The sequence below is a fragment of the Nicotiana tomentosiformis genome, chromosome 10 (genome assembly GCF_000390325.3).
Source record: "Nicotiana tomentosiformis chromosome 10, ASM39032v3, whole genome shotgun sequence".
NCBI lineage: Eukaryota > Viridiplantae > Streptophyta > Magnoliopsida > Solanales > Solanaceae > Nicotiana > Nicotiana tomentosiformis.
This window is the reverse complement of record NC_090821.1, coordinates 73,102,757-73,119,614: the sequence shown is the minus strand read 5'-3', so window position 1 is coordinate 73,119,614 and position 16,858 is coordinate 73,102,757. Positions and strand designations below refer to the sequence as shown.

Below are 16,858 nucleotides of genomic sequence, written 5' to 3'. Positions count from 1 at the left end.
TACCACATTGTTGGGAAAATAAATATATCCCGCCCAAAAATAATATCCACGGTAAATAATAATAACACAATAGAGTAACAATAACGTCAAATCTTTTAATGGGGTAAAATACAATATCCGAGAGGAGCAATATAATATCACTATAATATTACAGTTGTGTAGTGTCAAAAGACTACTACGACTCAAAAAAAATAACATTCTTTATTTTAAATATCTCACCATAATATTACTCCCACTCTATTTTCTCACGGACGAAATAACACTCTTTATTTAAAACACGAAATTTAACTTTTTTTATTTTGATTGGTCCCACATATATGAGAAGAAAACTTTCTAAATATTTTATTTTTTTTAGTTGCAAGATTTTGAATGAAATATCAGAGGGCCGACAAGTTCTTAAGAATCTATCACTTGAACTGTTTGGCAAATATTATTGGCGGCCTACACAATATTGGCAGAAGCTAGATAGTTTACAAGAGAAGTGCAGAGAGTGTGAGAATCCAGAAGCCTTGTATAGAAAGGGTTTGGTATGAATTAGTTAATCCTTGTCTTTTTAATGTTTACTTTTTTAAATGATAATTTGGAGTCCCATACTTAATGAATTCATATTGATTTTTATTTCAATGATACTTGGAGTATTGTATTTGATCGCCATGATAATGATCTTTTTGGGTAGTGAATTCAAACAAACAGGAGTATCAATTATTCCAAAATGAAAAGAAGTAGGGAACTAAGAGATACTACAAGGAAATTAATATCATACATGAGTACAATGTAGGTGACAAGCATGGACGAAGCCACACTTTGATTAAGGTGGTCAATTGACCATCCTTTGTAGGAAAATTATATTGTTTATATAGGTAAAATATTAGAGGTTTTAGAGGTACGTAACTCATATTAAACACGTTTTGTCGGAATTTTTTTATACTTATTTTAAGTTTGAATACTCTTGAGGAAATTTCTGGTTTCGCCACCGGTGACAAATCCTTTAATCTTGTCATATGATCATACTCCTAACTCCTTAATTGCCTCCTTATTCCAGTGAGGGTGAAGAAGAAGTTTGCTACTTTCGTTGTGATTATTGCAATTCTGATGTGGACATTGATTATCTTTTAGAAATTAAATCAAATTATAGGCCAACTGAAAAGAGTTGCATTGCGAAAAAATCATTGAGTTTCATCAAGGAACCTCCAAACGAAGCGTTGTTGACTGTTGTATTTGCAACACAATTAGTTGGGAACTTTAATATAATTCTACTATAGTGTTGGTTTTATGTAGAAGAACTTTTGTCTTTTCTTTTTTCTTCTGAAAATAGAATATACGAGTATTTATTTTATTTTTCTTTGATAAAGGTGAGGTAATCAGACTAATTGAGTCTATTATATGCAATTTTACGTTAGTAGATTTTGTTGCAAGAGATTGTTTTCAGATATTGAACTTATATATCTCTTGCTGATATGATGACACTCTTATCGTTGCAGTAAATTCCCTTCAAAATTGTAGTAACATTTATATATGTTCCTAGTTCACCTGCATTTGAACATATACATTACTAGAAATTATCTTTTTGCCGTGATAGATTTATGCAATAAAAATGGATCGAACTATAAAATGCCCATAACTTCAAATGATTAAATAAGTGATGATGAGATAATTTGGAAGTGCATTCCATTAATATAGCTATCATAGGTGTCCTTTTCATACAATTTAGAAGAAACCCCACAATTTGGAAGTGCATTCAGTTAATTACGGATTATTTCACCCAAAAAAAAACCGTAATTGCGCTACTCAGTTAAATTTTGAATTGTCGTAAACACCTGGCGTGATTACCATATTATTACCTTAAATCTTATAGTTAAATTATGGTTTATTGAATTAGTCAAGCTCCTTGGTCTAAAAGTGTTTACTTGGACTTAGAATGTTCATTTTTATGGGTAATAACATAAAAAGTCAGCGTTGTTTGGTGTGATTTGAGGGTTCGACTAAATTCGTATGATGTTTTGGGACTTTTTGGTATAATTAGTCGAGGTCCCGAGGGGCTCGGGTGAGTTTCGGACGACTAACGGATCACTTTTGGCCTTTGGAACACTGCTGATAACTACTGGTATTTTCTTCTGATTTCCTTATACGCGATCATGTAAGTTGGTCTGTGATCGCGTAGAGTATTTAGGCAGAGGTGAATTTGTTCTACGCGATCGCGTGAATGGGGTTGCGATCGCGTAGGGTTAATTTGGGCAGCTGGGAATTTGTTCACTGCAATCACGTGGACACGTCCGCGATCGCATAGGATTGGCCAGTGTGTGTATCGCGATCGCGTGTCATTGTTTGCGATCACGTAGGGGAAATTTGAGAGTAAGCTGGGCCACGTGTTGTGCTACGCAATCACGTGAAGAGGGATGCGATTGCGTAGAGTCGGAACCTGGTGCATCGCGATCGCGTAGGGTTAATGTTTGGGCAGAAAAAATTTGTGTTACGCGATCGCGCGAGGAAGTTCGCGATTGCGTAGGAGAAATCACTAGGCAGAGAGTTTTCTATTTTTAACGATTTGGAGCTCGAATTTAGGCGGTTTTTGGGAGATTTTCAGAGAAAATAATGGGGTAAGTGTTCTTAACTCAATACTGGTTAAATTACCCGAATCCATCACTATTTTTATCATTTAATTGGTAAATTGGGTTGAAAAAGTTTGAAAACACTCTTGGATAGATTTGAGGATTTGAGGGCCGAATTTTTATCGGAATTTAGTGGTTTCAGTATGGGTAGACTCGTGGTTGAGCGGGCATTATATTTCGTAACTTTCGCCGGATTCTGAGACGTGGGCCCCACGGACAAATTTTTAATTAATTTTGAAATTTTTATTGAAAATGTAGTATTTTCTTATAGAATTGATTTCAATAATTTTTAGTAATTGTATCAAATTATTTTGGTTAGATTCGAGCCAGACAGAATTGGATAATCGTGGAAAAGGCCTTCTAGTGGATTAAATTGGAGCAAGACGAGGTAAGTTTCTTGTCTAATCTTGTGAAGGGAAAATTTTCTCATAGGTGATTAAAAATTAAATAATTGTTGCTAATTGTGGGGGCTACGTACGCACGAGGTGACGAGAGTCCGTGCGTAGCTACTATTAATGTTAAAGTCCGGGTAGTTTAGGACTCGAAGCATGAATTACTTGTGTAAATTGTATTCTTTGTTTAATTAATATTATTTGGTGTGTATATATATATATATATATATATATATATATATATATATATATATATATATATATATATATATATATATATATATATATATATATATATATATATTGTGAATTGTTAGATAAAAATATTAAAGGATAGAAATCTCATATACTTGATTTTTTGTTTAAGTTAATTAATTGTTAAGAAAAATTGTTCTTCCTCCTGAATTTATCTTATAATAAATATACTCTCATTCTGGAGGTACATAAGAAAATGTCCTCCTTTTTTGTGGAGCGGGCCGAACACCTCGGCATGATAGATGCATCTATGGATCGTGCCGCACGTCCCTCTGCAGTGTACATGGCACTCTGGATCGGGCCGTACGTCCTCAGTAAAAATCGTGCTTAATAATAATAATCACACGATACCTTAATAGCTTATTTCAGCTTGCGAAGCTAATTGATAAATTGGAGAATCCTTGGAATTTAATGAATTATTATGCCTGCTTGTTAAGAAATTAATTATTATTCCTATAAATGAGATTAATTTATAAATTGAAAATTATTTGAATTGAAGGAATTTAATTAATATATTGAGAATTGTTGCATTTGAAGGAATTTGATTATTTCTGTTGGTTATTCTGTGAATCATGTTGATTTAGATATTCTAGTTGTAATGGCCAGATTTTCTTCAACATTGCTATGACATTCCCAAGAGTAATGGCCAAATTTATGAAAATTATAACACTCAATTTTTGATTTGTTATACCTTTGTCCATTATTTTAGTAGTAGTAGCCACGTCATCTTACTCCTCTTTGTCCACGGCCACGACCTCTGAATGTTTGGTGGATTTTAACTTCATTGTTGAAGTTGTTACCGTTACTTCTTCCTCTTCCATGATCGCCACGGCCTCATCCTCATCCATTTCCTCGATAGATTTTTTCACCTTCATAATTCTTAAAGGATGCCTCAGTTTTAAGAAGTTGCTCCAATGGCACTTCTTGTCTCCTCTTGATCTTTTTTCATGAGCATGTAAAGAACCTTCCAATTGATCCACCGTCATAGATTCTAAATCTTTAGACTTCTCAATAGCACACACCACAAAATCAAATTTAGGTGTTAAAGTGCGAAGGATCTTTTCTATCACACGGACACCTTCTATGTCCTCCTCGTATCTTCTTAATTGATTCACAACCGCCTTCACTTTTGAATAATAATTTGAAATGCATTCGAATTCTTTTATTTTTAAAACTTCAAAATCAGCCCTTAGAGTTTGAAGTTTTACCTTCCTCACCTTGTCAACTCCTTGGAGAGAATTTTGTAAAATCTCTCAAGCTTCCTTTGAGATGGTAGCATCTACCACCTTCTCAAATATGACATCATCCAAATATTGGTGGATGAGTGCGAGGGCTTGTTTATCCTTCTTACTCGTCTTTGCCAAGACCTCTTTCTTATTTTGAGGCAAACTTTCCTCATTATCGGGTTTTGCATACCCTCTGTCTACGATTTCTCATACATCCTGAGAGCCAAGAATTGTTTTCATATATAGACATCATTTCTCATAATTATCTCATAAGATAGCGGACCATTATTCGCCATGGCTCTGATACCACATTGTTGGGAAAATAAATATATCCCGCCCAAGAATGATATTCACGGCAAATAATAATAACACAATAGAGTAACAATAACGTCAAATCTTTTAATGGGGTAAAATACAATATCCGAGAGGAGCAATATAATACCACTATAATATTACAGTTGTATAGTGTCAAAAGACTACTACGACTCAAAAGAAATAACACTCTTTATTTTAAATATCTCACCATAATATTACTCCCACTCTATTTTCTCACGGACGAAGTAACACTCTTTATTTTAAACACGAAATTTGATTTTTTTTATTTTGATTGGTCCCACATATATGAGAAGAAAATTTTCTAAATATTTTATTTTTTTTAGTTGCAAGATTTTTGAATGAAATATCAGAGGGCCGACAAGTTCTTAAGAATCTATCACTTGAACTGTTTGCCAAATATTATTGGCGGCCTACACATTATTGGCAAAAGCTAGATAGTTTACAAGAGAAGTGCAGAGAGTGTGAGAATCCAGAAGCCTTGTATAGAAAGGGTTTGGTATGAATTAGTTAATCCTTGTCTTTTTAATGTTTACTTTTTTAAATGATAATTTGGAGTCCCATACTTAATGAATTCATATTGATTTTTATTTCAATGATACTTGGAGCATTGTATTTGATCGCCATGATAATGATCTTTTTGGGTAGTGAATTCAAACAAACAGAAGTATCAATTATTGCCAAAATAAAAATAACTAGGGAACTAATTAAGAGATACTACAAGAAAATTAATATCATACATGAGTATAATATGGGTGACAAATCCTTTAATCTTGTCATATGATCATACTCCTAACTCCTTAATTGCCTCCTTATTCCAGTGAGGGTGAAGAAGAAGTTTGCTACTTTCGTTGTGATTATTGCAATTCTGATGGGACATTGATTATCTTTTAGAAATTAAATCAAATTATAGGCCAACTGAAAAGAGTTGCATTGCGAAAAAATTATTGAGTTTCATCAAGGAACCTCCAAACGAAGCGTTGTTGACTGTTGTTTTTGCAACACAATTAGTTGGGAACTTTAATATAATTCTACTATAGTGTTGGTTTTATGTAGAAGAACTTTTGTCTTTTCTTTTTTCTTCTGAAAATAGAATATACGAGTATTTATTTTATTTTTCTTTGATAAAGGTGAGGTAATCAGACTAATTGAGTCTATTATATGCAATTTTACGTTAGTAGATTTTGTTGCAAGAGATTGTTTTCAGATATTGAACCTATATATCTCTTGCTGATATGATGACACTCTTATCGTTGCAGTAAATTCCCTTCAAAATTGTAGTAACATTTATATATGTTCCTAGTTTACCTGCATTTGAACATATACATTACTAGAAATTATCTTTTTGCCGTGATAGATTTATGCAATAAAAATGGATTGAACTATAAAATGCCCATAACTTCAAATGATTAAATAAGTGATGATGAGATAATTTGGAAGTGCATTCCATTAATATAGCTATCATAGGTGTCCTTTTCATACAATTTAGAAGAAAAACCCACAATTTGAAAGTGCATTCAGTTAATTACGGATTATTTCACAAAAAAACCCCGTAATTGCACTACTCCTCAATTAAATTTTGAATTGTCGTAAGCACCTGGCGTGATTACCATATTATTACCTTAAATCTTATAGTTAAGTTACGGTTTATTGAATTAATCAAGCTCTTTGGTCTAAAAGTGTTTACTTGGTGTTCATTTTTATGGGTAATAACATAAAAAGTCAGCTTTAGATTATTGACGATGACCGAAAGAATACCCAAATAGCACTTCAAAGTTAGGCTAATTTTCATATATGGAAACTGCAACACAAACAATTACAACTTATTTGGCATGAAAAGCCATTATTGTCATGTGTTCATGCAACGATTAATGTCAATTGCCCTTCGTGAGCTATTACCTATTAATGTGTGGCCGGCACTTACAGAACTGAGCTTATTTTTTAGGTATCTTACATCAGTTGTTCTCCGAGTGGAGGACATGGAGAGATTAGAGGCAGATTATTTGTAAGTTAGAATGTATATTTCCCTCTGGATTCTTTGACTCAATGGAGCATTTGCCAGTGCACCTACCATATGAAGCAAGGATTGCTGGACCGGTACAATATCGATGGATGTATCCATTTGAGAAGTAAGATTAGCAATCTTTTAAGTTTTGATTATCATGAGTATGTCACACATGACTTGTTTTAATTTAAAATACTTTCCAATTGTCAATATAGGTACCTTCGGACATTGAAAAAGATGATTGGAAATAAAGCTAGTGTTGAGGGTTTCATTTGCGGAGCATACTTAATGGCAGAGTCGGCGTAATTGTTTTCTCATTATTTTGAACCTCATGTCATGACATGTAACCGGAATGTGCCTCGTAATGATGACGGTGGTGTTTTTGAAAAATATTAAAGGGATTTATCAATATTTAGGGATGGCAAGCGATGCGGTGCGATGTGGGTGCGGTGCGGGTTTTGTATAAATCCATAAAATTTCAACCCGTCCCGCATAGCATTTCCACCCGCATCCACCTGCCCCGCATATCCACCCGCGTCCACCCGCCCCACTTGAGCTTTTTCTCTCTTTCTGTTGAACTTGTTAGTTTTTTAAAATAAAATTAAAAAAAAAAAAAAAAAAACTTGTGACTGAAATTTTCGATGTCAGTTTAGGATTTAAGGATGGGTGCACCTGCTTTATTTAAATTTTCTAATATATTGTATTGGATTAAAATTGCATAAAGTCTAAAAATAATGACAGAGATCTTTAGACATTAAATTCTCACAGGTATGAAGAGAAATTGGATCTAAAACAGTACGTATTGTTGATATTTTGTTGATCTTTAAATTGTTGTTGTAAATCATTTCAAAGTACAAATCAACTAAGTAATACATTACTAATCATGAAGGAGGAGAAGCATATTCTTTTTACTTGAATTAATCCTACTCGGGCATCTAAGCCGCTACGCCAAAAATATATATTTCGCTTATTCTTATTACCATTATTTTTATTTTAAAACGCAACATCTTTCTTCAAGTTTAGATATCTTAAAACTTGATTATATGCTTTGAAATGGAATCGGTATATCCATTGTTCATATTATTATCATAGAGGCAAGATTTTAAGATATCACTGAAAAGTTTGTAATTTTATTTAAAAAATTAAACCATAACCCGCACCCGCACAAAATGTAAAAAAAATTATTTCGAACTCGCCCGCACCGCACCGCACCCGCATATATCTAAATGAAGCATGTACGTGCAATCATTGAAAGAGCAATCCCCGCATCTAACTCATGATCAGATAGATGAGAACCTTGAAAATTTCTTCTCTACATGGTTCAAGGAACATGTAAGCCTCCAATAATTATTATTTTTTAACAATAATGCATTTTAACTTATTAACTTTAACTTACCAAGTCTCATATTTCTTGAAACAGGCCCGATACAACCATATTGAGAATGAATTCTTGCATAGTCTTGCACATGGACCATTAAGAAAAGTGAAGTGTTATCCAATGTATTTTGTTAAAGGATACAAATTTCACACGGAATGTCATGGTAGGACAAGATCAATAATGAACAGTGGAGTTTGTATCACAGCTTCTAATGTTGGTGACTACCAGTGGCAGAGCTAGAATTTTCGTTAAGGAGTGTCAAAATATATAAAAGTAAACATACTAGGAAACTAAGGGGAGTCAATATATACTATATATATACATATAATTTATTTTTACCTAACTACACAGTGTATTGTTCCCGCAAAGGGGTGTCATTTGACACCCCTTCCTGTAAGGTGGCTCCGCCACTGGTGACTACTATGGACAGATACTAAATATTGTAGAATTGGAATACCGTGAATTACCTTTGAAGCAAACTGTATTATTCAAGTGCGAATGGTTTGATCCGACTAAGAATGTTGGAGTTAAGGAACATAGGCAATACGGCTTGGTTGATGTCAATCATCGTCCCCAGTTTAACAAATATGAACCACTCAATTGTATTATGTGCCTTATCCTAACTTGTAATCCATACCTAAACCTAAACCTACCACTATTCTCCAACTATATATGGTCCAGTCATAACTATGGACAAATCTACAAGGAGCCCAAAACTTTAAGCTCATAAGGGCCAAATGATTTCTCAGTAGATAATGAATGAAATATTGATGATAAATGGGGCCGGTACAATTGGATTATATAGTAACTGAAAAAATTGAAACTTTTTATGTGGCGCCCAGTTTTGCGCCACCGATTGAATTTGTATCTATTTTTAAAAAATATTTAATTAATACCTAATTATTTAGTAACTTTACATATATACGTCTTTCTCTTCTTCTTCATTGTTGCTTTCTTATTCTTTGTGTTTAGGGTTTCTTCTTTTTATTAGTAGCAAAATGAGTTTGTTAAATTTGTTATTGTTTTAACAATTTGATGATTGAGATTTGTTCTTCATGATATTTGAAAGTTATATTCTAAATTTGAGCTTATTTAGAATAGATTTGGGTGTTGAATCGCGTGTGTTGAATTGTTGAAATTCGAAAAATATGTTTATGTTTCAGAACTTCAGATTTCAAATCTGAAGTTGTCTAAAGTGGTATTAAAAAATTAAACTACTTAAGATTTTAGATTTTGAATCTGAAGTTGTCTGAAATTGTACTGAAAAATTAAACTACTTAAGATTCAAATTTCTAAAGTTGCAACTGAAAGAAAGGAGAATTTCAGATTTGATTTTTGAAGTTGCACAAAAAAGAGATTGAACTAATTCACATCCGAACATGTACACTTTGTAAAGTTTTGCGCAATACAGGTATAAATTCAATGGTGGACCCAAAAATTGGTATATATGCAAATGCCCCGAAAAAATCTACAAAATCGATTGAACCGCTACCAAATTTCATTATCAAATTTCAGTAATAGCCGAAAATTTCATTCCTCAAATTGTCGGCTCCAATAATAATAGCCGATAATTTCATACATAGTAATTTTCTTGAGAAATATATATTTATAGTCGCCCCCAAAATAATAACCGACTTAACCGAGAAAACCAAAAGATTATCTAAAGCCTTTTAATGCAGGCTCACTCAGTGATTGTCAAGGGCAAGCAACTAGATGGAACAGGCTTGTGAGGTGTGACTAACCCAACATTTAGGCCCAATATACACAGAAGCCCATTATTGTGCATAAGCCATATGGCCCATAGAATTGCAATTCATTACAATCTCTATGAAAGAAATTAAAAGAGACTTGCCATTAGTTGAAATTAATATTTTATTCAACATACAATATACTTGTGAAAAACATAAAATCAATCAATATTTTGTGTTGAAGGATTGTGCTTTACATAATAGTATAGATAATATATAATTGTTATCATGAATTAATTTTTTTAAAATTAGATCGAAGTTGCGCATAAGTTGTAAAGTTGTTGATATGTGATCAGAAGATTACACGTACGAGTAGTCAAAACAATCTCTTGCACAAATGCAGGGTAAGCTGTATAAAATAAAAATCATTGTAGTTCGACTCTTCTCCGGATACGAACATAGTAAAGTTTAATGCACCGGACTGTCATTTAAATTGTTCAACTGAGCGAATAATTAATTTAAATAAGTTGTTCAACTGAGCGAATAAATTAATTTAAATTTCTATCTATCATTAGTTAGTACATTTAACTATCTTGTTGGTTCTGACTTTTTCTTTTTTGCGTGCATTCATTCTCTTTAATATTCATTTTATCACATTTTAACTTTCAAATTTAACTCGACTTTTCTTAATTAACTATTTCTATTTGATCATGAAAAAAAATATTTAAAAAACATTAATTCTTAGAACGATTAATATATGGCCTTCCCTAGACCCCGTGCAGTAAAAACTTAGTATATCAGGCTTGTTATAAAATAATAAAAAGAAAAAAAAGAGCATTACAGAAAAAAAGTAGAGAAAGAATTCTTATTAATTTGAGATAAATTATAATGGAATATAATCCTCTATTTATAGGGGGAAAAATGACTTAGCCACTAATTAAAAATCCTAAAATATCTCTAAAATATAGAGATTTATCCTAAATAAAATACTATTTATAACAAGGCTGTTTTTTTTCTTTTTTTATATATTTTTAATTCAAAACATACAATTACACATTGAATTTTATGGCATCTTAGAAGTTTTTACTTTTAAGCCATCAAATCTATTGAGCCATATTACTTTGAATTTCATGTTGGAAGTTCAAATGTATCCTGAATAGTTTAATTATTTAACTAATTTTTTGAAACAAATTATATTTCTACTATATTGGGTATATTATTGTAAATTATATTCCTACTAATTAAATTTCATAACTCATTACTTTATCACCAATTCAGAAATTTGCTTAAATACATTGTTGAGTCCACTAACTGTTAATTTATCATCCGAGTTTCATAACTCTTTCACCCTTTCAATTTAATCAAATAATAATAGGATATAAAATGAAAAAAATAAAACCTTTACAATATCTTTCACTAGAGCTTTCTGCTATTGAGCGGGTAAAGTCTCGGGTCTCCATAGAAAATCACCCGACCCAAAACCCAGATCCGAATGATCAAACAACCCATCTAACCCCACATATTCCCCAATAACATTAGCACTATATTGCTCCGATTCAACAATTCCCAAATCAAACGGGTCATAACCCGGAATGTCCCCATCAAATCCCAGCAACTCGTTACTGATTTCCGCCGACTCAGTACTAACTCGGGTCAACTCAGTTTCCGACTCAGTCGCCGGAGGTAGCCCAAGCTCATCATCTGAAGCTTCCAGAAGATATCCTAACTCCGGCTGAGACTCCCCGGACTCCAACGAAACACCGGCCGTCGCCGGCTCCGGCGAAGTTGTGATTTCATCCTCGAAGCTTTTCATGAACGAGTCGAGATCATGACTCGAACTGCAAAACTCGGAGGGATCATATAAATCGTCTAATAGATCTTCTCTGAGTCGCTTTACCTCCGGCAAGTTGATCTCTAACTCGGCCGAGTTATCGCGAGCTCGTTTTTTTGAACTCAGTTGATCCATTTTAAAAAAATATAGAAAATGGGAAAAATGAATTTAAGAGAATTTTGGTGTAAGGATTATTATTGTTATTATAGAAATTTAGAAGACAGAAATTAAGTTGGATGAGGAGAGGGAAGAGAAATGGAGAAGATTTATATAATGTGAGGGACAAAGGTGGGGAGAGTAAGTAATGATGATGATGTTGGCACGTGGGGTCCACTTAGACATGGGCGTCTTGACCTTTTTTTAATTTATTTTTAAAATTGTTTCTTCTTTTTTATTTCTTAAACGTGTCCATGATTTGTTTCTGAATTTTTTTAAAGTAGCATAGATTTGAGAATTAAAATATTTAACGAGAGAAGTCAAATAGTTTGGAACAATAATAAAATTATCTTGGTATGATCTATAGGATTTGAGCGTGACAGCAATCACTATTGTTTGCATTATGATATATTGTATATGACATATCCCTTGAAATGTGACTTTTTTCAACCGTGCGTGATTACAAAATATTTTATGTATCGAACTGTCTTTTTAATGCGAGGAGCCGACGTTTGTTATAGGACGATAAAAGATTCGCGCCCCTTAATAAAAAAGCTTGATTCAAAATATAATAATAATTATCTTTTTATAGAAGTATTGGACCTTGTTACTATGGAAAATTATTCCATAGTAATCAGTAAAAAGAAAATTATACAAACATCCTGGCTTTTTCCTTCATATTTTGGAGTATTTTTTACGTTTTTTTGTTTTGTTTAATGAGTCCATGTCTTGCTTTTTCCTCTCCTTCTACTGTAAGTATTGTAATCAAAATTTATTAGCTTGACTATTTTTTTGGTGACATTAGATAAGCTAATAAGGAGGATATGTTGAGAGTTCTTCCTCCTTAAAATTGGAATTCAAGACATTTAGGGCCCGTTTGCCATAAAAATAAATTCACTTTTTTTCAATTTTTTTTTTCGAAATCAGTGTTTGGCCATAAAAATTTCAATTTCACTTGAAGATAAATTTCGAAATTTTTCAAAATTTTAAAAACTTCAAAAAGTTATTTTTCAAAATTTTCACTTCATTTCACTCATAAAAATTTAAAAACAACCCAAAATTATATTCATGTTCAAACACAACTCTAGTTTTCAAATATCATTTTCACTTTGAAAAAAATTATTATTTTCGAAATTTTACAATTCTTATGTTCAAACACCCACTTGATTTAAGGTGCAAAGATTTTAGTAATTATTTACTGGTTTTTCTAAAGAGGTGTGAATTTGAGAATTATATTATGTGGTTAACTAGTTTTGATTTTCAGATTTGGAGTCCGGGGTGGGACTCACAAGACATAGTCAATCACGGCCTCTCTCGTTAGCTTTTAATTGTTTTTTGTTTCCTTTTTAGGTTAGTACTAAAAGTACATTTGTGGTGAACCTAACGACTTACGTCAAATAGCGGCCACTAGTATTCTAATGAGAACGTTAAGAATGTCTTTTTTTAATGGATTATTATGGACTAGATGCGTGATTGAGAAATCTGTCTATACTTTCTGGTAAGATTGTCTCTTTTTTTTTAATAATTTAATATTCAAAATTTGTTGGTCGATTAATTCAAATTTGTATTATAGATCCACTTAAACAGAATATGTATCTTACCATGAAATTCAAATTCTCCATTTAAAGGACGCGAACCCTATTAAAAGTGGAGGCATTTAATTCATCTTTGTATGGGTCAAAATCTATCTCTAGAATATAAGTCAAAACGATGTCAGTAAAGCATTTCCAGGTCGTCAAGGGTCGAGGCGATCTAATCAATAATGAAGGTCGTGGTCGAAGATTCAACAAGGACTGAAGCCGAAGAGTCAGCAAGGGCTGAAGCCGAAGAGTCGTCAAGGGCCGAGGTCGAGGTCGAGCACCCTTGACGGAGTTATAACGACTAGTTTCAAAATAGGACATAAAAGAGAATATTCTAGTGGATATCTCTGTACTTGTACTGTTAGGGTTTTAGGAATATGTTCCCTGTAAATAGAAAGAGACTCAATGATCGGGGACATGTGATATTCATTTGTAAAATACAGTTCGACTTTGAAGGAGAGAAACGGATCTTATTGCAAGGATGGATATAAACATAATTTTTTTACTAAGATTCTTGTCTACACTTTTTCACATGATCCGAGAATAACTTAGATATTCAAAGGATTGTCCATCACTCATCATTGTCAGAAAGAATATTCACTGATTCCATCCTTTCTTGGGTGACTCATTCATTCTATTTACTTAAATGACATTTATTGTTATTCATCAATATTTAATGCTACACTATTTTCTTTGACTTGTCTGTATCCGACAACCAGTTAGGGTTCATGCCGGGTCGTTCGACTACAGAAGCTATATACCTTGTTAGAAGGTTGATGGAACTGTACAGAGAGAGGAAGAAGGATCTGCACATGGTGTTTATTGACCTAGAGAAAGCGTATGACAAGGTTCCTAAAGAAGTTCTCTGGAGATGTCTGGAGGCAAAAGGTGTGTCGGTTCCCTACATTATGGCGATTAAAGACATGTATAATGGGGCTAAGACTCGGGTTAGGACGGTAGGAGGCGACTCTGAGCATTTTTCGGTTGTAATGGAGTTACACCAAGGTTATGCGCTCAGTCCGTTCTTATTCGCCCTGGTGATGGACACGTTAATACACCATATTCAAGGGGATGTGCCATGGTGCATGCTATTCGCCAATGATATAGTTCTAATAGATGAGCCGTGAGCTGGTGTTAACGAGAGGCTGGAGGTTTGGAGACAGGCTATTGAGTCTAAGGGTTTCAAGTTGAGCAGGACGAAGACGGAATACCTGGAGTGTAAGTTCAGCGCTGAGCCAGGAGAAATGGGTGTGGATGTGAGGCTTGATTCGCAGGTCATCCCGAGTAGAGGCAACTTCAAGTACCTTGATTCGGTTATCCAGGGGGAGGGGAGATCGACGAGGATGTGACACACTGTATTGGGGTAGGATGGATGAAGTGGAGGTTAGCATCTGGAGTCCTGTGTGAAAAGAGAGTACCACCAATACTCAAAGGTAAGTTCTATAGAGCGGTGGTTAGACCGGCCATGATGTATGGGGCTGAGTGTTGGCCCGTTAAGAACTCACATATCCAAAAAATAAAATTAGCAGAAATGAGGATGTTACGGTGGATGTGCGTGCAGACTAGGATAGATAAGATTAGGAATGATGATATTCGGGAGAAGGTGCATGTGGCTCCCATTAATGACAAAATGCAGGAAGCGAGGCTTAGATGGTTCGGACATGTTCAGAGGAGAAGCCCAGATGTTTCGGTACGGAGGTGTGAGTGGCTAGTTGTGGAGGGCACGAGAAGAGGTAGAGGGCGGCCTAAGAAGTATTGGGGAGAGGTGATCAGGCAGGATATGGCGAGGCTCCAGATTTTCAAGGACATGACACTTGATATGAAGATGTGGAGGTCGAGTATTATGGTTGTAGGTTAGGAGGTAGTTGAGTTGTGCCGTACTTCGTACCATTGTGGGACTAGCCATGTATGGGTTTTGTCTAAAATAGCTAGTGATAATGTTGTGTTTTACTATTTTGCCTTTTAGTGTCGGTCCTATTTACTAGCTATCGCTTTTGCTTTGCATCTTTCTTCTAGATTTCATGGTGTTTCTATTTTCTTATGATTGCTGCGGTGATACTAATATTATCTCCCTTTGCTTTGTATCTTTCTTCTGGATTTCATGATGTTCTTATTTTTCCTATGATTGCTGTAATGATACTAATATTGTCTCCTTTTTGTCCTTTTGGTTTTTTGTTTTCTTGAGCCGAGGGTCTTTCGGAAATAGTCTCTCTACTCCTTCGGGGTAGGGGTAGGGTCTGCGTACACACTACCCTCCCTAGACCCCATTAGTGGAATTTCACTAGGTTGTTGTTGTTGTTGTTGTATTTTCTTTGACTTCTTAAATATTGTTTGGTTATCGTCACTGCTATCCATGTAGTATTTATTGGACTTCTAATATCTTCATCTTTGGGAATATTATTATTAACTAGGATTAACCCTCATTTATATAAATTTAATTAGTTGAACCAAAATCTATATTTTTTGATCAAAAATTCTACCATATTCCTTGATGATAAAAAAGTGTCGTTCAAGCATTTATTAATTTATTTTTACCAATAAAGTTTTTTGGTAGTGTTAGGTTTTATTTATCTTTATGTTGCTGTCAGATAAAGTTGTTGCTTGATTAATCTTAATCAGCTAAATATAAGTACCTTTTATTAGCTGTAGTTGATAAGATCCACAATTAAATAGTTGAAAAATTCTCTTATCCCTTGCTTTTTACTTTCATCCATAAATCAATAAAAGGTTAAAGAACTTGTTGGAATATAATCACATAAAATTACACGGGATTGATTCTAAATACTTGAATTTTATGATTCTTTAATTATATGTCTAGCTAAAGAAAAGTTAGTTAATCACATAAAATTACACGAAAGGGATATAACTATTTTTTAAAAATATAATAAAAATTGCAGTAGGTCGCCCATACAACAGGCGTCCTACCGTTAAGCCAAAATTTCGACGCTACTTGCTTTTAAAGTCGTGAGGGAAACCAAGATCCAAGACAGCTAACAAGTTCCTCTTGGAATATGCTTCTAGACTCCCTTATCAAAAATATGCTTATAGCATCTTCTTCTTCTTTTTTTTTTTTTGTGTTGGGTTTGTATACGGGTAAAATCGAGCCGACTAAGCATAGCGGTGACAAACGGAGCACGGACGTAATCGTAAGGAATCGGTGCCAGAGCGAGGAGTCCCTCGTATCGGGGCTCGAACAAAATGCCTGTCCTCAGGGGGAATCGGGACCGCGTCCTCCGTATTCGGTTCGAACCCCAGGACTTCGGAGAGCATTACCAAACAACCGTACACGACTAACAAAGGAAAATGATGTCCGTGCCCAAGCAGATATCACAGCATGAATCTCGGCCCGTATCGGCAGAAAATCAGTGATTAGCAAAACGACAGCTTTTTATATTTTCTAAGATT

The 16,858-nt window shown here is 34.0% G+C and overlaps 1 protein-coding gene across 1 annotated transcript; it reads right to left on the bottom strand.

Moving 5' to 3' along the window:
• Positions 1 to 4,509: 4,509 nt before the first annotated feature.
• Positions 4,510 to 11,852, bottom strand: LOC104104866 (uncharacterized). Its single transcript, XM_009613053.4, has 2 exons — positions 11,369 to 11,852; positions 4,510 to 4,679 (listed from the first exon to the last, which is right to left on the bottom strand). Exons 1-2 carry the CDS (start codon positions 11,850 to 11,852, stop codon positions 4,510 to 4,512), a joined length of 654 nt encoding a protein of 217 aa, XP_009611348.2.
• Positions 11,853 to 16,858: the final 5,006 nt, after the last annotated feature.